Below are 22,486 nucleotides of genomic sequence, written 5' to 3'. Positions count from 1 at the left end.
CAAATTAAGAAATCAAATTTGTGATAGGAAAGAAATCTTACTACTTTTGACGTAATTTATTAACTCAAGTAGAGTCCTTATCATGATGTGCATCTTATTCCATCTCAGTTTCTCCACAGAATATAAGGGCAAAACAAAACAATATGTGGAAAAACAAAGTGGATTGTAGTAAAGGGCCATGACCGTGAAGAAATAGCTCCTTTAACACAAGCAATTTGATTATACAAGTTGTATATATATAAATTAATATATATGCATTATATTATATATATATATGAATAATACATATATATATATATATACTTTGTTACAGTCAGAAAGTGAAAAACATCTAATGAAAATAAAACATTTTTAGAAGAACTGTATGGTATCCCTTACGAAAATTAAACATGGTTTTACTATAGTAAAACTGTAGTTAACTATGACTGTAGTAACCGTGATATTTTGGTGCGAACCATGGTTTTTCTCCAAAAACCACGGTTACTACAGTCATATTTACTATGGTTTTACTGTAGTATTACCACAGTGTAGCCATGGTTTTACAAAATTATCTTGAATTACATTTAAGCCATTTACTTACAACAAACATCTACAAAATAACAACAGAAATAAGTTACCATTCTATGATACAGACTTTATTACAGAAATAACATAATCTGAAAAAAATATAAACTTGCATTTGTTCTCACATGTGACATAAAACAATAAACTACAAAGTTATACAAAATTATTGGTGATAAAGTGGTGCTGTGCAATGGTAAAAAATTCAGTTGCTAATTTACAAATAAAAAAATAGCAATTTGTTCCACTGTAATAATAATTTATATACAAACATAACATTGTACAAATAAACATGACTTAGAGCACCTTTATATACACAGCATCTACCTCCTCTAAAAATGTCTATAACCTGTAAACACGTGTCCAACACAAGCATGTTTGCAATTTATACTGTACATACATTAACAAGATGACAACAACATTACTTAATTAATTACTTCATTACTTAAAAACATTACTAAAAGTTTAATGGAAAATTCTTACATATACTACTAATGAAGACATGAAGTAGAGACATCTGTAAGCAACAAAGGGATAGATCTCTAGACACTCAATTCAATCGTAAATGCAGAATAACGACAGATCATCAAGAAAGGGTTTTTCTCAGCCAAAGCTATTTTTCATTCCTTTTACAGTTTAAAGAAATATTGGCTCTGTTAAATCTCACTACATGGAAAGAACAAATCGGAACATTCTTCCAAAGTTCACGTTTTTATCCCTTTAAAGGCCGTGTTGCAGGGTTAATTTTTCAACGAATTTGTCCAATTTACTTGTTGGTAATAAACATTTAAACTGTTATCCATTGAAATTGAACTTGAGTAACAAAACCAAGCTAGATACCAAACGATCCAACCAAGGTAAAGAGCTAGAAGCTAAACACGTTGGAAGCACTTTTGTCAAACTCCACAAGCTAGCCACCACTCCGACCATATAAACTGTATAAATGAATCATAAATCATGACTCCGACGATAGCACAGATCGATAATAATGCATTTACTAGCAGCTAACTAAACCGCAGCAGGTCTGTAAACTGTAAGCGATGAAGAGGGCTTAGTAAACTTTGGCTCTGGCTCGGGGAGAACGACGCTCACAGACTCTAGCGGGCAGGCGACTGGCTCTGGCTCTGGCTCTGGCGGGCTGGCAGGATGAGCGGGATCTGGATCAGTTGGGCCGATGAGAGAAGGGAGATCGGAGAAATCATCATCCCTGGAGATAAGCTCGGTGGGTTTGACTGGTTTGACGAGATGAGTGGTTTTGGTAGAAAACGCACACTCGGGGAAAAAGCTGTCCCAGCAGACAGATATCGCCTCCCTCCAGCCTAGCCCTGAAAGATCAGGGAGCGGTCGTGGGTCAACGTACTGAGCCCCGATCCGGTAACAGGCTATGATAGTTTGATCGCTCAGACCACAGTCAACCGCCAGAGAACAAAATCCCATCGTGAACTCAGATAGATCGCGGCTGTCCTGAGCCACGCCACGATCAGGTTCCAACACATCCTGAACACTGAAGCTGGATATTACTATGTGTGTGGTCTGGTCTTCTGTCAGGGTTAACAGATGATGCAGACAAGATGGTAAGTTTAATGCTTTAATTGCAGAATGAATCGGAGATGCAGATAAATGGTGAGTAACAGCAACACAGATAATCAGAGAATGCTTAGCTGGATGGTAAAGTCTCTCTTTCTTTCTTTCTTGCAGGTGACGAAGATGGAGGATCGAAGAAGATGGCAGGCAGGCAGATGGATGGATGGTGATGCGTCTCAGGTAAGGAACCAGGTAAGTGCTCAGGGAGTCTGTGAGTCATGTAATGGCGTGTATAGACGAGACCAGACGAGGAGTGAAGGGAGAGTGCTGAATATAAAGGGTGAGACTGATGAGGGGGTGCAGGTGATGCTGATGATTAGTGATTGAGAGAGTGAGTGCAGGTGTGCGCCACGGAGGATTCTGGGGAATGTAGTGCACACACACAGGTGAAGGCAGATGAAGGGAGAAGAACGTGAACGTGACCGTGACAGTAACGGCGTTGCATGCTCGTAGTTTCTTTTTCACTTGGATCAGTGAGGCGATACAGCGCGCGCCGCCGCATTTGCACGTGCAATTGAAGAGTGTGCGCTACGAGAACAGGATAACGGCTGACAGGACAAGAAAGTCCGTTTTTCTTAGGTGAAAGACTTTATTTGAGCGTACACTTATGTCACTGCCTGGTAGTTCCTATTGTGCTGGGTTTTCTGAAGTAGTCATGATTCGCCACATAACATGCTCTAAACACACACGCAGAGTGGAAAAGGAGGAGCGGGGGCGCGGGGAGCAAGGATCACAAATTTGAACTATATCGATATATGCGATATGGTCTAATTCCATATCGCATTTCAAAAATAAATGTTCCAGGTTGACCTCTCTGCAACAGATCGATCCCGCTGCAGTGTCCATGCTCCGGCAGCGCCCGCACCCACACCAGTCACTTCCCCCCCAAACGATCCTGTACTGTAGGTGGAGCCTGAAACTGATCGTCCTCCTTGTGGTGGTAGTCAGGTACTACTGGCCTGTCCCTCACAGGCTCAAACGCGTAACCAAAATGACTCATTTTCGTGTGTATAGGACCTGCACCTGCAGCTGCCTATATACCTTTGCAGATCCTACCATTCCAGTGACGTCATCAGAATGGCCAGCGTTCTTATACTAACAAACGCAATCTTTGTGTTGCTTTTTAAAGAAGCTATATTGATATTTTGTGTAATTTATTTTTAATTGTCATAAACAACACGTTATCAACGTTGATTCTTTCAGTTCAGTTCATCTTTAATGTTTATCATATTTAATTTGGGGAGTTATACTGACATTTGTTTGACAAAAATTAATTGGTTTGTAAATGTACTTACCACTAATACACTTGAATTGCCAATAGAACTCACTTTCTTCCAGTCCAAGAATTCTTTTTTTCATGTTGGTATAGATTGGACAGGGTTTTTTTGGCAGGCTGGAAAAAAAAAAGGAAAAAAAAGAATTTTTTTTTAAAACACAGAAAATTGAGATGTACAGTACATACCATATAATCATTATATGTTTTTTAATATTAATTAATATTAATTAGCTTCCTGATCAAGCCCTGCAGCGGCGCATTTCGATCAATGACTGCGCCCCATGGGTTCTGGGGGGCATGGCTCTGCAGCAGACAAGCATCGCTGACACAGTGAAATACCTAGGTGTCAGGTTCAACCCGTGGGGTGGGGTTGACAGGCCTGACCTGGAGTTGTTTCTAGACAAGTGGTGCCAAATGATCGGGAAATCACTCCTTAAACCCTCTCAGAGGGTGGTTCTCCTTAATCAGTATGCTGTGCCACGACTTTTCTACCAGGCTGACCTCTGCGAAGTCAGAGAAGGTGTACTCCAAAGCCTAGATGGGATAATCAGGAGGTCTGTGAAGAAGTGGCTGCACCTTCCACAGTCCACCTGTGACGGGCTACTGTATGCAAGGAACCGGGATGGCGGCCTGGGGATCTGCAAGCTCTCTCGACAAATCCCATCGATTCAAGTGAAGAGACTTTACCATCTCTCTCACTCCACAGACATGTTGGTTTGGGACATGATGGACACTCGCACAAGATCCAAGGAGACACCACCGACTCGTTGACAAGCCACCACCGGGTGTGTCCAGTCCCGAGTGACTGGAGGAAGGATGAATTCCTAAGATGGGCAGGCCTATCAACTCAAGGGGTGGGGATACTTGGCTTCCACCGCTCTCCAGTGAGCAACGCATGGCTGGGAAACCCCATTGGTTTCACCCAGAGACACTACATTGCTGCCCTCCAGGTCCATGCATGCGTATACCCCACCCAAGGGTTTCTATACAGAGGCAGGAGCAAAGCGGGTGCTGCCTGCAGGCGCTGCTCATACAAGTTGGAGTCCTGTTCACACATCCTTGGGCAATGCCCGGCTATGCAGGAAGTCAGGATTGCCCAGCACTCGAAACTGTGCCGTCTCCTCTGAGCTGAGGTTCACGGATGGGAGGTCCGCCAGGAATGGGAGTTCAGGACCCCCAGGTGGAACTGAGGCGACTTGACTTGGTGCCTATCCGGGATTCCAAAGCCTTGGCCATTGATCTAACGGTGCGTTACGAGTTTGCTCCTGACTCTCTTTCCAGAGCTGCGCAGGAGAAACTTGATTACTACGGTCCCCCCAGCGAGGTGATTGCGCGAGAGCTGGGCGTGAGCTGGGTGGAGGTCCTTGGGTTTCCCTTGAAACTTCAGGATTTCCCTTGAAACTTCAGGATTTTGACGGCTATTGGTCTCAGCGGGGCGAGAGTTAAGTCTTTCAGTAGACTGATGAGTCAGAGGACCCTCCTCTACTTGTTGGACCTGCTGAGGACTTTTCAATTGTCCTTAAGAGCCTGAACAAGACAAGTGGCGATAACAAATGATTTGAAAGTTGCTGGAAGAATCAATTGAAGGATTGGAGGGCCTAGGCCAGAGGGATCAACTTGGAGGCAGTTGAGAAAGGCTAGAAGGATCAATTGAAGGATCGGAATGTGTAGGTTACGGATCAACTATCAAACTCATGGGTTTTGAGATGGGTTTGGCGTCCCATCATCATTACCAGGCGAATGATGGTACGGACAAGGCCGGATAATATATTAGCCACTACTCTTGAAGCCATCATTCCTATAAGCCAACCAATCAAGCGCAATCAGAGGGCTGAGTGGGGGTTACTCCAAACCCTCCCGGCTTGTTTGGTTCCGTTTCCCTTGTTCCGGCCTACCTTGATGTGGCTGCACAGGAATCATAATCATTCCTCCGCATGGCAGTTACTGGGCAATGGGTCTGGTTGGGCCCGAGGGGCGAGGAGAGGCCCAGGTCAGTAGGAGAGTCGCCCCTCCGAGCATCAGACACCCATGGTTGAATCAACTCGTCCACGGGAATGTTGAGGGCGGACAAGTCGGAATTTCAAATGTTTCTATGTTTATGGGTGTTGTGGACAAGGGGTGCCAGGAGAGAGCCACTGGATAGTAGTAAGAGCGGACAACCTCGGAACTTACCATAGGGGTATAGCCCATGGAACTCGGGTAATAATACACAATTTATGAATCGCTGTTTCAGAGTTGAAGAGCATGGTGTGTGCGCTGAAGGGGGCTTAGAAGAAAGAAGCCACCCTGCAAAGCATAAAAAAACAGCCATACTTCCACATCCACACTCTTCGCAAGACAACCAAGTGGACACCCTAGAGGATGATGTAAGTTTAGTTGTTGTTTTAAAGCACAATTGGTTGATAAAATAAAATTGTAAAAGCTGGGTAAATTTCTTACCATTTTGTCATAAGGATTCAAATATTAGGACATAAATTTAATCATTCAATACACAGATTCCGCGGAGATTGAAGATGTGGATGAATATCCAGAAGATGAACTAGAGGTATGCTAAAATAGTTATATATTACACTTTGGTTTATGATTATAATGTTTGATTAGGATTCAAGCTAATCTCTGCAGGACATACAGCAAAAATGGGTCAAACAATTGTTATTTCTATCTGATAAGACGTTATAAGACCGCTTCCCACGTACCGACTAGGACATGAAAAGTTTAGTAGATTGTTCGCGCTAAATGAATGGTTAACGTCACGGTGCAATGAGCAGAAACTGCTCTTTGTAAATAATTGGAATCTGTTTTGGGAGCGTCCTAGGCTTTACCGTGCTGATGGCTTACACCCAAGCAGATTCGGAGCGGATCTTCTGTCAGATAACATCTCCAAAATGTTAAATACCTTTTGACTAGTAACCAAATGTCCAAATCATAGTCTCTGCTGCACCAATTTAACTGATATAAATACTAGTGTAGAACATTGCATAGAAATTGTGTCTATTCCTCGTTTAGTGCGATCAAATAATAAATCTACTGCAGGATCTAGGAAAAATCTAATTGTTATTAAAACAGAAAATGTTGCTATTAGTAAACAAAAACAATTTCTAAAGCTAAACATTAGATCACTCACACCTAAGGCAGTTATTGTAAATGAAATAGTCAAAGATAATAGCATCGATGTACTTTGCCTTACTGAAACCTGGCTTAACCCCCTGAGGTCGGCAATCACGCCGGCGTGATCTACTCGTTTTTTTTTTTTATCAGTGCAAAATACTCTGTTGATTTTGATTTTACATACTTGTGTTGTACATCATTCAAAGCTGTTAAATCTCGTCTTTTATTTGTGTACACTCATAATAAAAACAAAATGTTGTGTTTTCCGTAAAACAAAGAAAATAAACATGATGCGCGTTCTGCCGTCTCTCTCAATGTGAAACTCATTCTGAAACGCGACAGAAAATGACCTGTAACTCAGCGAATGTTTGTCACACAGACTTGAAACACATGTCTATACAACGCTTGGAATCTCTATTTTTAAAGTATGTAAATAATATAAAAAACAAATATTCTATTTTTAAGTAATCCATACGAAAGCAGCGGCATGTACAGTTTCTCAAACGCGTCCTCATTAAATTTAATTTGAACACGCCTATGAGCGCACGAGCGATTGACATGCAAATGATCCATGCGGAGAAACGCAGACCTGTAAAACGCCCTCATCACCTCAAAACAAAGAAGCAGAGACTTCGGAACTTACTCCTTACTGTGTTTGAAAGACGCGCCAGAGCTTACATTGGATTTAGGCTACCTCAGAAGAAGAAGAACGCGATTTGTAGACAAGAAAGATTTAAGGTAAGACATTTTTACATATTAGTTTGTTATTGTTGCATAAATGTCACATTGCAGTTGAACTGTTGCTAGATATATGGGGAATATTATAATATTTAGACCCGTGTTTACTGTTAAGCCTACTGTGTTTGTGGATATCTGGTCAAACGTAGATATGTATGGTAACCATAATGTTTTATATTTGAGCGCGATCACGTTTGAATGTATCAGATTTTGCAGCGCGATCGCGTTTGAATGTATCATTTGAACATTTGAAAAGCAAAACGCACCAAACGGCTTCATGTTTTTACTATTATCTCATTTCATATCATCATAACGAATGGAAACATTTGAAGTAACATGATAATCAATATATTTTTCTCTAGCTTGGTTGTTACTGAAATATTTTGGAAGATTTATACTGCTATCTATTGTTATTATTATTTTACCCAGCACTGCGCATAGCTTATGCCTACAAGGCACAACAAACCTTGTGTTCATTATATTATATATTGTTGGAAACATTTGTGTGTGTGTGTGTGTGTGTGTGTGTGTGTGTGTGTATTTTGTGAACTTTAAAAAGCCATTTTAACCAGAAAAATCTAATATTTATTTCCAAAATCGTGCAGGCCTTTCTCTTGATATCAGTATGTTAATTTTTTTCAGGGCCCAGATGCCACTGAGTCCTGCCGACTTCAACATTCACATGAGTCTCTGGAACATGAACATGGTAAAGTGAAAATCAAACACCTTGGAAATTAAAGGTATGTAGCCTACAATGTTTTTAGGAATGGCACAAAGGTCTGTCTTTGAAGTGTTTTTTTTGGCATTTGTTGTGTATCTTTGGGTTATGTTGTGTTGTAAATAAATCCAAACAATTTAAAAGCCATTCTTTTTTAAATCTCCTCATTTACAGTATTGTGCAAGGTTGCTCAGAATGACAGGGCTATTAGGAGCTATATTAGGATAGCTCCTAATAGGGCCGTTGGGGAGGTTCTTTGTCTTTCTCAGGTGAGAAAAGCTTACATATTAATGAGCTGCCGCATAAGGCTTTCTAACACAAAACACGTCGTAAAATTTTTAAATCAATATATTGTCTTCTCTGAATGAGCAGTCAGGGTGATTTTCACATTGTTTTGGAGCAAATATTCTAGGCTACGTGATACAATTTTCAAAAGTCTTGTGAAGAAATAATCAGTATGGGTTTCATGGCCTTATTTCAGTGAGAATTTTTTTTTGTATTTTCACAAACCACGCATAAATGTCATTATCTCAAAACTACAAACTTTTACATACATGCTGTTGATATATTATTGTAGCAGAGTTTGTGCTGAATACAGTGTAATCAGACTTTATCCATGAAAATGTCACAAGTAACAGAAATAACCAGAAATGTCAGAGCATGTCAGAACACCTCCAGGGCCCAGAAAACAGCTCAGACCTCAGAGGGTTAAACCAAATGATTATTTCGGTCTAAATGAGTCTACTCCATCAGGATACTCCTATAAGCATGAGCCCCGTCTGATTGGTCGTGGCGGCGGTATTGCAACAATCTATAGAGATTTTCTTAGTGTTACTCAGAAAACGGGTTATACGTTTATTTCGTTTGAAGTACTTGTACTAAATGTTACGCTCTTAGATGTCAGAAAAACATCCCTATTATCTTTAGCCTTGGCTACCGTATATAGACCCCCAGGGCCTTACGCTGATTTCCTAAAAGAGTTTGCAGATTTTCTCTCAGACCTATTGGTCAATGTCGATAAAGCATTAATTGTTGGAGATTTTAACATACACGTAGATAATCAAAATGATGCGTAAGGGGCTGCGTTTACAGATTTATTAAACTCCTTTGGGGTTAAGCAAAACGTTACCGGACCAACTCATCGTTTTAATCATACACTCGATTTAATTATATCACATGGAACCGATCCAACCGATATAGATATCATTCCACAAAGTGATGATGTTACTGACCATTACATGGTAACTTGCATATTACGTACCCCTGTAATATGTCATGCTGCGCCGCGTTATCGATTAGGCAGAACAATCCTTCCATCCACCATAGATAATTTTTCAAATTGCTTATCTGATCTGTCTCAGCTGCTCAGTGAACCCAAACAAACAGATGAACTAGAGGAACTAACTAGCACAATGAGCACCATTCTCTCTGGAAAATTGGATATTGTTGCACCCATTAGACTAAAAAAGGTCAGAGAGAAAAGTAAAGCACCATGGTACAACAATACTACGCATGTTCTAAAGAGAGAAACCCGTAATTTAGAGCGTAAATGGAAACAAAGTAATTTAGAGGTTTTTAGAATCGCTTGGAAAGACAGTACGTCACGTTATAAAAAGGCCCTAAAAGCGGCCAGGGCTGAGCACCTCCGCAAACTAATAGAAAATAACCGAAACAATCCTAGGTTTTTATTTAACACCGTGGCTAGACTAACAAATAAACAAGCGTCACCTGAACAAAATATTCCGTTACAGTTTAGTAGTAATGATTTCATGAATTTTTTCACTGAGAAAATAGAAAACATCAGAACCACAATTGTAAACGTTCAATCCTCAATCGCGCCTTATAACTCAGCCTCAAATATCACCCCGCAAGAACGATTACAGTGCTTTACAACTATCAGGGTTTCTGCACATTTTTTAAAGTCAAATTTAAGACTTTTTAAAGGAGTCATAACCTAGTATTACCTTGGATACCTACTGCTGTATTATAGTCTTTCAGGCCCTTCTAAAAAAGAAAAGTGGAAAAAAAATAAACACAGAGCTCCTCAGAACCTTATTTCTGAAGGCATTATTGTCTCGCGAGATCTGATGCGATATTTTGGCTATCGTGGACGGTCATTTTAATAATGCAAATGAGGGGCGCGTTGATTGGTTGCAGGAAGGAGGGGGGTTGACACCGCAGGTAACGCTTTAGCATATCATTCCAAAATGACATCATGGCGCAAGTTGTGAATGAACCCGACCTGGCTGCGACCGGCTTCCCGGCCAGTGTATAAGCGTTAGGCAATCAATATACAACAATAGCCGAATTCATGATGAACTCAGTCATTTGTTTTTTGCAAAGTAGCAGTAGCAGCCATTCCCCATGTTTACCTCGAAGCTAATACTCCCGCCAGTGTTGTGCCTGAACGCGTTCATTGAACGATAGTTCATGAACCTCGTTCATTCTGGTGTCTGTGAACGCCACGCTCTCTCAGTTTAACTTCGTTCAGTAGGATGCCAGATTTCTATAAAGCCTTCCAGGCGAAAACCCACCTAAAACACACCGTAAACCGGCCTTAATATGTAGCGGGAAAACACCCAATCTGGCAACACCAGCCACCAGTGTCTATTGACTCTCTTGTTCGATCTCGTTCATCAAAATGAACAAATCTTTTTTCGAGTCATTTCGTTCATTTAAGGGGCTTTAAATGTTACTATTAACCGGCAAATTCCCCGAACACATCCACCTACGCAATCTTGATCATATTCTGAATTAAGAAATCATTATAATGCAGTCAAAAATCGTTTACAGGGAACATAAATAATTACTTCACCTCGAGTCTTTCGTTTATTTGACTAGTGACAGACGCAATAGCATACAATAGCCGCATTAGCAGTTAGCTGCTGTTTGTTACACACAGTAGAGCAATAAAAACACAGTTTTACCGTTTCAATTGCAGGCAAGTCTCTGATTGTTGGAATGGCGCTTTTCCCGAGCTTCGATGCCAACTTCGCCTGATATTGCCCCAAATTTGTGAAGGATTCCAGCGTACAATGTTTAGCACAGCACAGACACCTAACGATAAGCCAGTGGGAAGGGTTGAAGGAACCGCGTCATTAAAAATGAATTTAATCCACTGGTCCCTGATAGCTAGGTCCGTTCTTGGTAGAGAAAACACATTTACATGTTGATTCTGGCAGTCAACAACAGAGTAACTCACGTGTGCACTACGTTTCTGCATCTTTCTCGACTGAACTGAATATGAGGGGGAGAGGGGCAGGGCTTCCTGCAGCATAGGTCTGCGGTGTCCATATATGGTATATCCTGCCCCGTCTTGACGTCAAGACGGGGCAGAAATCAAAATCTCGTTTTTTAGTGCGCGTGCACGTGGGCTATTTTACAAACCCTGAGGTAAACAAACGCTTCACTTTTAAATATCGGCTTCCCGGCCAGTGTATAATCATTATGCAATCATAACATACATTGATTCTCGTGGAAAAGTGAAAATTGCAGGTTATGACTCCTTTAAGACCTTTTTAAGACCTGAAGAAATCAAAATTAATACCATGCATTAGGGGGTGTGCAATATTGACAAAATATGTCTCGATCGATATTTTCAAAGTTTTGTGGGTAATAATTAGATAATATTTTACTGATTGTGTTTTTGTGCTTGGTGCCATGGCTGGTTTAGGCCTGTTGTTGACAGCTGACTGACGAAGATATTCATATTTTTCATATTTTATGCAGTGGTCAGTTCACAGCAGTGACAGAAATTAACATTTTTATTAAGGGGTAATATTTGCCATCTTAAATTGATTTCCAGGGGCATTTTCACCTATATATTGACATTTGTAGATGTATGCATCACCTTTTATGTCAAATTCTAACATTCAAATTAAATTCTATTAGAATAATTACACAATACCACTGTTACCAGTCAAATTAAATCATTAAATCAAAATCCATCTTTGCAGTGCAGAGGTGACACAGTGGCGGCATCAGATCTGGCATTAATATATTTACACTGCATTTACAATTGCATAAATAAAGCTATGAGATTGTTAAAATTAGAAATCAGTTCATATTTAACATTCTAATTAAAAAGTACTCTAAATGTGAAACTAAAGCTGCCAGTAGGTGGTGGCAAGTCACTGTCTTAATAAATGAGTTGAGGGAGTCATTCATTCAACCGATTCGTTCAAACGGCTGATTCATTCGGGAAGCAAGTAATTGTTCATTGAATCATTAAATTGATTCGTTCAAAACGCGGATTCCAGTCAAAAACTCATCGCTGTCTGTTGCATTGAGACTCTGCTGTGGCTTCATTTTGAAATTCTCGTCAGCGAAATAAAGTGAAAACAAACAATATTGACAATACTGTTTATAAAATTTAACTCACAATGTTAATTTATTGCTAATTTAACTGTTATATAAATAAATAATCACATTTGCAATTGTGCACGGGAAAACGGAAGTCTTGCTGATGTGATATTGTAGGTCTATGATAACAACATAATATGATATAAATATGAGACAAAAACTCATTTGGGAACATAGCCTACCTATAACAGCACACCAGTGGGGATTTCTTTAAGACTGCAAGGGAAGCTCGGCTTCCCCTATAATGTCAAAAAAATGAATGGTCAAATATGTACTATTGTGTTAACATTTTATTGACTAAAAATGCGTTAGAAAACGTTCATCTCAAAGACGAGTTCGTTCAGAATCCGCTACATACAGCAGGTCGGCTGACTCGATTTACTTCTCATACATTCCCGTAGCGTCACAGACAGCGCATTTCCCTGTTGAAGCCCAGCGTCCATTGACTTCAACGGGGCTGCTTTGAACAGTTTTTTTCAGCGCTTCGAAACTAGACGGTCATTGGATAAATGCTGCGATTATGTCCCGCCCACGGACGCTCAGCGTCTCTGGGGGTGAATGAGGAGTGGGCTGGCCCGGACTCCGGGCTTCCGCGTGATGATTGGAGGGGCTGCATCTCCTTTTGATTGACAGCGATTTCATACAATAAAAAGTCACTGCCGCTGAAGCTGTTCGAGCTCAGTCCCATCGCGGATTTTTCAAGTGATAGTCAAAAGACAAACTGCTGCTACCTCTTTCTTGGTATTTGCTTGTCGAAATTGCTAGCCATTTTTCATAATACATTTCACACAATTATACATTTATACCTTTATTATTACTTATCCTATTATATTTTTTATAATATTATTAGTAATAATTAAAACAATAATTATTAAAATAATTAAAAATAGCCTATATATTATTAGTTGTATTATTATTATACTTTATTATATTATTATTTATACCTTTATTATATTATTACATTTATACAATTATAGCTAACTCTGCTGGCCATTGAGAGGACACTGGTCAAGTCACTGGAAAAGACGCCTAGTTGGAACGATATAGGGTCACAGAGCATTTTCTTGAAAAGGAACGTTGGGCAGAATTTACGTATAAATAAATGGACAATTTTTATGATGTAGGCCGAAAATGAGCTTCCCCTCTTTGAAAGACCAGCAGCCGCCACTGCAGCACACATCACGCAGTGAAAGCACGAGAGACAAAAGCGATGTCAGCTCACAGTGCCTCGTACATCGTTAAAACAATGATTACAATATCATAATAGACAATACACATGGCACACCACTACGCACATAAAGACTGAACTTAGAACTGAACTGACATTTATTTACCAACTCGCTTCTCCTTCTCTCCTCCTGTTTCGCGTGCAGGAGACGGACGTAATGCTGCCGCGAATGACGCAAAATGTCACGTGAACAAGCAAATCCACAAAGAAAGAATAATAAATAAAAAAAGTACGCTAATTAGATGGTTCTAATTTAGAAAACATTTAGATATGTTTAAGTCAAATTGCCATCGGACATTTAAGACCTTTCATAAGTAAAAATAAGACTTAAGACTTTTAAAGGCCTTAAATTTAAAAAATCTAATTTAAGACTTTTTAAGGATCCGCGGACACCCTGACTATAGAACAAATAGAGTTAAATAAACGTATCACTTCATCTAAAACAACAACATGTTTATTAGATCCTATACCCACTAAACTACTGAAAGAAGTGTTGCCTATAGTGGAAGAGCCTCTTCTCAATATTATTAACTCATCTTTATCTTTAGGTCATGTTCCAAGAACATTTAAACTGGCAGTTATAAAACCTCTCATTAAGAAACCACAATTAGACCCAAATAACCTAGCAAATTATAGACCCATTTCAAATCTTCCTTTTATGTCTAAAATACTAGAAAAAGTTGTGTCCGCCCAACTGGGCTCTTTCTTACAAGAAAATGACATCTATGAAAAGTTTCAATCTGGTTTCAGGCCGCACCATAGCACTGAAACTGCGCTCGTTAAAATCACAAATGATTTACTCTTAGCTTCTGACCAAGGCTGTATCTCAATACTAGTTTTACTTGATCTTAGTGCTGCGTTCGATACTATAGATCATACAATACTCTTAGATGGACTACAAAATTATACTGGTGTTCAAGGACAAGCATTAAGCTGGTTCAGATCATACCTATCTGACCGATACCATTTTGTCTATTTAAATGGAGAAAAATCGATCATAACTCCAGTAAACTATGGAGTGCCGCAGGGATCTGTGTTAGGCCCTCTATTATTCTCAATATATATGCTGCCACTTGGAAATATTATAAGGAAACATGGAATTAGTTTCCATTGTTATGCTGATGACACTCAAATCTATATTTCATCACGGCCGGATGAAAACGCTAAATTATCCAAATTGACAGAGTGTGTTAAAGATATAAAAGATTGGATGACGCGCAATTTTCTTTTATTAAATCCAGACAAGACAGAGGTACTACTTATCGGTTCAAAAAACCGCCCACAAAACCTTTCACAATACAACTTTAATATAGTAGGATGTCCTGTTACTTTATCCTCTACAGTAAAAGACCTGGGTGTTATACTTGACTGCAACCTGTCTTTTGAAAATCATATTTCATATGTTACAAAAACAGCCTTTTTCCACCTTAGAAACATTGCTAAGCTACGTAATATGCTATCTGTTTCTGATGCAGAAAAGTTAGTTCATGCGTTCATGACCTCGAGACTAGATTACTGTAATGCTTTATTAGCTGGTTGTCCTGCATCCTCAATAAACAAGCTACAGTTAGTCCAAAATGCCGCCGCTAGAGTTCTTACTAGATCAAGAAAATTTGACCATATAACACCAATTTTATCATCACTACATTGGTTACCTATAAAGTTCCGTATTAATTACAAGGTATTGCTACTGACTTATAAAGCCCTAAACGGCTTAGCTCCAGTCTATTTAACCGATCTTCTATCGCCCTATAATCCATCGCGCTCTTTAAGATCACTAAATTCAAGGCTTTTGGTCATACCTAGGATATCCAGATCCACCAAAGGAGGGAGAGCATTTTCACATTTAGCTCCAAAACTCTGGAATAGCCTTCCTGATACTGTTCGTTGCTCAGACTCGCTCTCCCAGTTTAAAACTAGATTAAAGACGCATCTCTTCAGCCAGGCATTCGTATAATACTTTTAATCTTACAGTTAAATCCGGTCTCTAGTTCATAAACGCCAGAGGAGAACTGGCCCCCGACTGAGCCTGGGTTCTCCCAAGGTTTTTTTTTTTTCTCCATTAGGTCACCTGATGGAGTTTTTCGTTTCCTTGCCACTGTTGCCTTTGGCTTGCTCAGTTGGGGATACTTAATTTAATTAATCAATCAACAATACTATTGATCAGCATTACCAAGCGTGGACGTTTTACACTAGAGACAGGCACTGATGTACTATTTTAATTTAATACTGTGAAGCTGCTTTGATACAATCTGTATTGTGAAAAGCGCTATATAAATAAAGTTGACTTGACTTGACTTGACTGACCAAACCAAACTGGAACTGTTTGGACCAGTGGTATGTCTGGCATGCGAAAGGCCAGGCTTTTGACCAGAAGAATATCATCCCCACGGTCAAGCATGGAGGTGGGTCATTGATGACGTCGGGCTGTTTTTCTGCGTCAGGAACTGGCAATATTGATCGTATACTTGGCATCATGGATTCCCAGAAATACCAGGCCATTTTAAAGAGGAATGTGATGCCTTCAGTTGACAAATTAAACCTTGGTGATCATTGGACTTTCCAGCAAGACAATGATCCCAAGCACACCTCCAAGTCAACCAAAGCTTGGTTTAGTAAAAGATCCTGGAACGTCCTAGAATGGCCTTCTCAGTCACCAGATTCAAATCCAATTTAAAATCTTTGGTGGGATTTAAAGAAGGCAGTTGCAGCACGGAAGCCATCAAACATCACTGAGCAAAAGGCAAAAGATTCCGATCGAGAGGTGTAAGAAAACTTACGGAAAACATTTGTTAGAAATTATAAAAGCTAAAGGATGCTCCACAACGTACTGAAGCTGAGTTGAATAATACTGCACATGCATGTGTTAAAAGATAAATGTTTCATTTGAACTTCAAAGTTAAATAAACTTTGAACTAAACATGCATCAATACATATTTTTTGTTGTTTTGAGTTTTTTTGTCATTTATTGTCATTGTCGTTCAACGACATCACTATAATGTATTTTGAGGAGAGGGGGTTGAATATTTGATTGCAGTCCATTTTACCATACTTTATATAAAACCTTCATTTATATAGCGCTTTTAACAATACAGACTGTTTCAAAGCAGCTTTACAGTGATAATAGGGAATTAATTTAATTAATCACAACTGCAACATACAAGATTATCTTTGGCTTGGGAAGGACCTTTTCAGAGAGAATGTTTAACTACCTGAGGAAGAGATCATTTTCTAGTAACTTAGATGAGCCCACCAGTAAAAGCAACGACTGCTGTTGAGCTACTACCATGAAGATCTGGAGAAGGTTGTGGAGGAACACCTGAGGTCTACTGAGGTGATGCACATCCATCAAGTACAATGTGGATCCCGGTCTGGCCACTTACAAGCAGGGAGAAATGTGGGGGAGTGGTGATGAAAACAGGGAGGTATCCAGCCCTCAACCAAGTGGTGAAAGCAGCACTCTCAATCGTCCAAGGTCCTGTAGTGGAGTCATCATTGAGCTTGATGTACAGTACAATCGACACCAGACGAACAAACACGTCAACCTTCAATGCTATTCAGACTGTGAAATATCAGCTACAGTCGAGAAAGAAGTCAGCAGTAGAGATGTTTGGACCGCAGACTCTGCCGAAACATCCGATCTGCAGGAACACCGACAACGCCCAGCGGCAGAGGAATCGTTTGCATGGTTCTTGTGTTCACACACCGGCCATTCTGCGTCTGTCCGCAGAGCCCCGCTACCTTTCGACCTTGTTCAAAATCCTGCTGCACTGCATAAACTGAGAAAGTCCGGTGTCCGATACCTCAAGTTGTCCTAGACGCGACCCTGCGCTTCTCATCCGGTGTGCCCCCCCCTTCAGACCCCCGAGGGTTAAGGTGAAGCTGCTTTGAAACAATTTCTGTTGTATAAAGTACTATATAAATAAAGGTGACTTGACTTGTTACTGTACTGGTGTTCAGGACAATAAAGTTATCAACAGTTATAACTGGCTGTCATGTCGTTCTTCATAATAAACTTATCGTTTCACCTACTAAACAACATAAACAAACGTGTTTTTCGCCCTCTGAATTTTATGAGGTTCTGAATATTGAATATGGTTAGCTTCCATGTGCTTTGCACTAAAACATTATTTATGATAAATAAATGTGTCTGTAACATACCACTGCATACGTAAGTGATAGAAATTAATGGTTTCATTTATGAAGCATTTATTGGGTTTAACACACAATAGTTGCTTAGGATACATCTCTATTACTTTTACTTGTGTCATAATAACGAACAAAGTCGGATCTTCTCAGGTTGAAGGCAGTGTTAGTATTTGTCTGTCCACATGAGGCGACCGGCTCCATGTCAAATAAAACCACTTTAATTAGGACACTCTTCAAAAATATCATTCATTTCTGCAGAGCTGAACATTTCACTGAGGATCAAATGACTGAGTTCAACTTTGAGAATGAAACTAACCTGTTTGTGTCTCAGTATCGTCATGTTTGACTCTGAATGTTTCTCCAATCTTCACGTCTTCACTCTCCTCTTTAATAAACGCCATCTTTATAATAGTGTGTCACGTGGATCTCAGTCGCTTCACCAGGAGTTTTTCTGTGTGTTTGGACACTCTGTCCTGTTTAAGAGGAGAAAAGTTAACAGAAAGAAAAACACTCAAAACTAAATCTCTGAGTGTGTGTCAATCAGATCTAGTTCAGTAGTTCAGTTCACTGGTAAGAGAGTCAGTCAGAGAGAGAGTTAATGGACTTAAAATTAGAGGAGAATAGTTAACAAAAACAAAAACACTTTCAGATTTCAAAACACACAGATTTGACATTTCTACTCAAAACTAGCACTACAAATTAAAGGAACAGAGAATATACAAGCAATTCATATTTAGGCATTTATAATTCACATGTATGTATTGATTTGTAGACTATATTTAATGGATTACACTGTCATGAAAACATTGTCAGTTGATTTGTAGAAGTTGTCATTCCACATGTGTGTGTTGTTATTCTTGTTGCATTTACATGCTGTGAATCAAGTGCTTCCAAACTCTACATTATTTGATTCAATTGAATCTCAATTGGTTTTGAAAATCTCTTTCTCTATCATAACTTGCCAGAGAGCAAACAGCGTGTTTATGATGAACTGATTCACAATATAGGGAGTTTAGGAACCTTTACTGTTACTCATTTGTGGATGTGCTTCACTGAAAACGGTTCATTAATTTTATTAGATACATTACAATTTTACATTAAAAATAATTCATTTCAAAGTTCTCTATATAATTGTACTGACGGGTTGTATTGATTTAAACACTTTAGATGATTAAAAGCACAAACCTTTCTTCAGCAGAATCACAGATGCAGGAGCGGCGCAGCCTTATGACATCATGTCGCCCCACCAAAATAAAAGTCCCGTTAACATTAAATAGAAATTCACATACAGAAAACACATTCAAATGATAAGATAAAGGATTCATTCAAAGAATAAATTGCTGATTTGTGATATTCTCAATCATGAATAAAGTCAAGTATCTTGATCTTCATATTATAACGGATTGGGAAAACGTTTGTATTTAAAAACTAGGTTTTTGGTTGCAGAGTGCTCAACTATTTATTTGAACTAAAACGGAGTCCTTATCCTAATATAAATATCCACCCGCTCACGGTTAAAATTCACTCAGTGTTCTGCCGCCTGAGTTGAAAAATCTGAACTTTTGCGTCAATTCGCACCGCGTTAACCAATCAGGAGCCTGCTTGCTGCTGTCACGTGGTTAAGTGACAGTTTATAATGTTATTTTATGTTTGGCCTCAATAAATTATTTTGCAATATCACTGAAATGCACAACAAAGCAAATCTTTCACATAAAAACTCAATTTCAATATATGAGAGATACTCATTTTGTATTGAATGCTATTTATTCCATATCTATTGTAGATTATATGAAACATTATTAATCTAATGTAAAGACAACAAACACAATTTAGTGTATAAAAACTATAATAAAAAAAATCACAGGACAGGTTTCACTTTTGGAGGCTGGCTCCATTTATTATCAAAACAAAAATAAATGACAGATTAGGTGGGTGCGGGCGAGGGTGAACCTCGCGCCGGGCTGTACAGCGCGGGCTCGTCAGGCAGCGACCACTCGAGGCCGAGGCCTTATACGGCCTACGCTGTCCTCGTCAGCGTCCTCACCGTTAGGTCCACCAAACCTAGCTCCTGGAGCAAATTGTGAAACTCCTGAAACCCTCCGGAGGGTCTGGTGGACCCGAGTACAGCGACGATGTCCCCTACTCTCCAGAGCCGATCCTGACCTTCCTGGGGCCCTAAGCAAAAAAAAAATTTTAAGGGGCCCTCCTACCTGACCCACACTAAATAAACAAAAAGTAAAATTTCCTTTTTTTTATTTCACACGCATATTTTTTTAAGTTAATTTCACATATGGAATTAAGTATACGCTACTTAACTAAGTTAGGTGAAAGTATTTTAACTTGGCTAGTAAAAGGTTGGGTAGTTTATTTAGTTGAAATTTCCTTTACATTACATTTCACTCAAACAATATAATATTAAATTATGCCACACATTTATGGTATGTGCTTTACTTGGGAAATCCATGTACTTTATACTATATAGATATTTTGCGAGACACCATATCTACATGTCAGATGTTAAGCATAATGTGAATGCAGAGACCTCAATACTTGTAGACAATACACAATGCCAATAACATTTGATAGAAAATGAACTCCAAATGTCACAAAATGGCAAGTTACTAATCCTGACAACAAAAGCAATGATAAAACTGTAAATACAGCTGGAAAACAGTGAATAATTAACCTTGTTAATTAATCAAGGTCCAGTGCATGATTGGAACCCCAATATCAGAATTTGTATTTTATTACGTAGATATTTACGCTTTTGTTTACTTGCTGAGTAATAATATTATAAAGGTAATAAAGGTAATATAATAAAGGTAATTCCTGACATCAGAAATAGACAGTGTTACTAGTAAAATATTAAGTATTCACACTTCAAATAGAACAAATGCATCCTGTGCTGTGAATGAATAAAACTAGCTAAAATTGCCACAGCAAGTCACTGTGTTTTGAATGATAACAGCAATACTTAATACTTGAAGGTTATTATTTACTGAGGGATGTGCATCCATATTGACCAGTATGTCCAGTCAATCAACATCTTAATTGCAATATAGACTATAAAGCCAATACATTGTTTTCCATCTGGCATTATTGCAGAGTTGTAACTTAACCTTGACTTGGAGAGTAGATGATCATTGTCTTGTTTTTAAAGTATGTGTGCCTACGCCTATAATGAGGCTTGTCATCCCGCTATTGTAGGATGTTTATTTTGGAAAGTGCGCGTTTCATTTCGTGCACGCGCATATAAACGCATGTTAACGCGCGACGCGGTTATCTTTTCCCAGCTGCAGTTTATAAACAAGCAAACTCAGTCTACCTGATTGCTGTTCCCACAATTCACTCGCATAGTGTTTTTTCCTCTTTCTTCGTGACCAGAAGGATAGTTCCGCTTCATTTTCTCATTTCTCAACGAAGTTGTAAACTTTGATTGACGCGCTTTGACACGAGGGGGAGGCGGGGCCTTGAGTAATTTGCGGGGCCCTACACAGCTTGCGTAGTGTGCGTATAGGGCGGATCGGCTCTGCCTACTCTCCAGAGCATATACGAGCAGTGACTCTCTCGAATGATGCTAATGCTCGATAAACATCTAAAAAAGATGGCCGCCAACGTGTTTCGAAACTTTCGCGTCTGACGCACGTAAATTCCGCTTCAAACTTTTGTTTTTATTAACACAAAGTGGTCAAGCGTATAACTAGACGCGGCAGGCGCGGATTTGACGCGCTATTCGCGTCCGGTGTGAACGCACAGTAAGGCTTCTCTCCAGTGTGAACTCTCATGTGAATCTTTAGGTTTCCTTTAATCGTGAAGCTCTTTCCACACTGAGGACAAGTGAAAGGCTTTTCTCCAGTGTGAACTCTCATGTGAGTCTTAAAGTTTGTTCTACATATGAAACTCTTTCCAAAGTCTTCACATGAGGAATCACTCAGGAGAGAACTGTTTTATATGTCAAGATCAAGATGTGATTTATATCTATAACTTTTTTCACACTGATCACAAGCAAACGGCTTCTCTCCAGTGTGAATTCTCATGTGAGTCTTAAGCCCTATTCGCACGGGATTAGTATTATCTGGGGACCTCGTGTGATTTAGAAATGACCCCCCCACATCTGAATTTCATGTGGCGCATTCGCACGGGATAACCAAAGCCTGTGATTTTACTCGAATTTACTGACTTATCTCCCGGATATGATGTCAATAGGCTATTGCTTGGAAATGACTTGTCGTTATTATAGGTCTAGCTGTATGATATATCATAAACAGAAGAATGTTCCTCACCGCATGCTGCTATGCAGTGGCGTAACTTTAAAAAGTGGGTGGGACGGGGGACGGGGGGATTTATGAATGCTAAATCATAAATCGATGTAGGCCTATGTACAATAAAATCACGATGTCTAGCAATTGATTATAGTGCATTGGGTTTAATTTGTCGTTTAATGAGAATTTTCACGTGAATAAATACATAAATCCGTTAGATAAAATGTGTGTTAAAATGGTCTAGTGGTAGAACTTTAGCCAAGCGTGTCAGAGGTTTCGGGTTGTAATCCACACTTGTATAGGTTTTTTTTTTTTCGTTTTCATACGTTTGTATGCATTTTGTTTTGTAATTTCACCAGAACGAATAGAGAGTCTCCACAACGGATTGAAGCGCACGCAGTATCCGCGCCACTGATCGCAGCGGCAACGAGCACTTTGATCACTTGATTTCAAAAACAACACATTTCAGCGCTAGATCACCTCTTACAAACGAACTAAAT

The 22,486-nt window shown here is 39.4% G+C and overlaps 2 protein-coding genes across 3 annotated transcripts in view; both read right to left on the bottom strand.

Annotated features, from left to right (window-relative positions):
- Positions 1 to 18,969, bottom strand: part of LOC307157288 (uncharacterized protein) — a 29,292-nt gene extending 10,323 nt beyond the window's left edge. For both annotated transcript variants that reach the window (XM_079869169.1, XM_079869170.1), the window contains exons 1-3: positions 18,910 to 18,969; positions 18,041 to 18,197; positions 3,441 to 3,538 (exon numbers count right to left, since the gene is read on the bottom strand). The gene's annotated coding sequence lies outside the window, so the exon portion shown is untranslated. The remainder of the gene's footprint in view (positions 1 to 3,440; positions 3,539 to 18,040; positions 18,198 to 18,909) is intronic.
- A 620-nt stretch (positions 18,970 to 19,589) lies between these two features.
- Positions 19,590 to 22,486, bottom strand: part of LOC307157255 (uncharacterized protein) — a 31,410-nt gene continuing 28,513 nt past the window's right edge. Inside the window, exon 4 of the mRNA XM_079869122.1 lies at positions 19,590 to 19,868. Within this exon, the coding sequence (XP_079725248.1) occupies positions 19,742 to 19,868 (127 nt within the window). The 3' untranslated portion in view covers positions 19,590 to 19,741. The remainder of the gene's footprint in view (positions 19,869 to 22,486) is intronic.

Source organism: Squalius cephalus (genome assembly GCF_949319135.1).
Source record: "Squalius cephalus genome assembly, chromosome: 4".
Lineage (NCBI taxonomy): Eukaryota > Metazoa > Chordata > Actinopteri > Cypriniformes > Leuciscidae > Squalius > Squalius cephalus.
The sequence above is the reverse complement of the archived record's forward strand: the minus strand, read 5'-3'. Positions and strand labels throughout refer to the sequence as shown.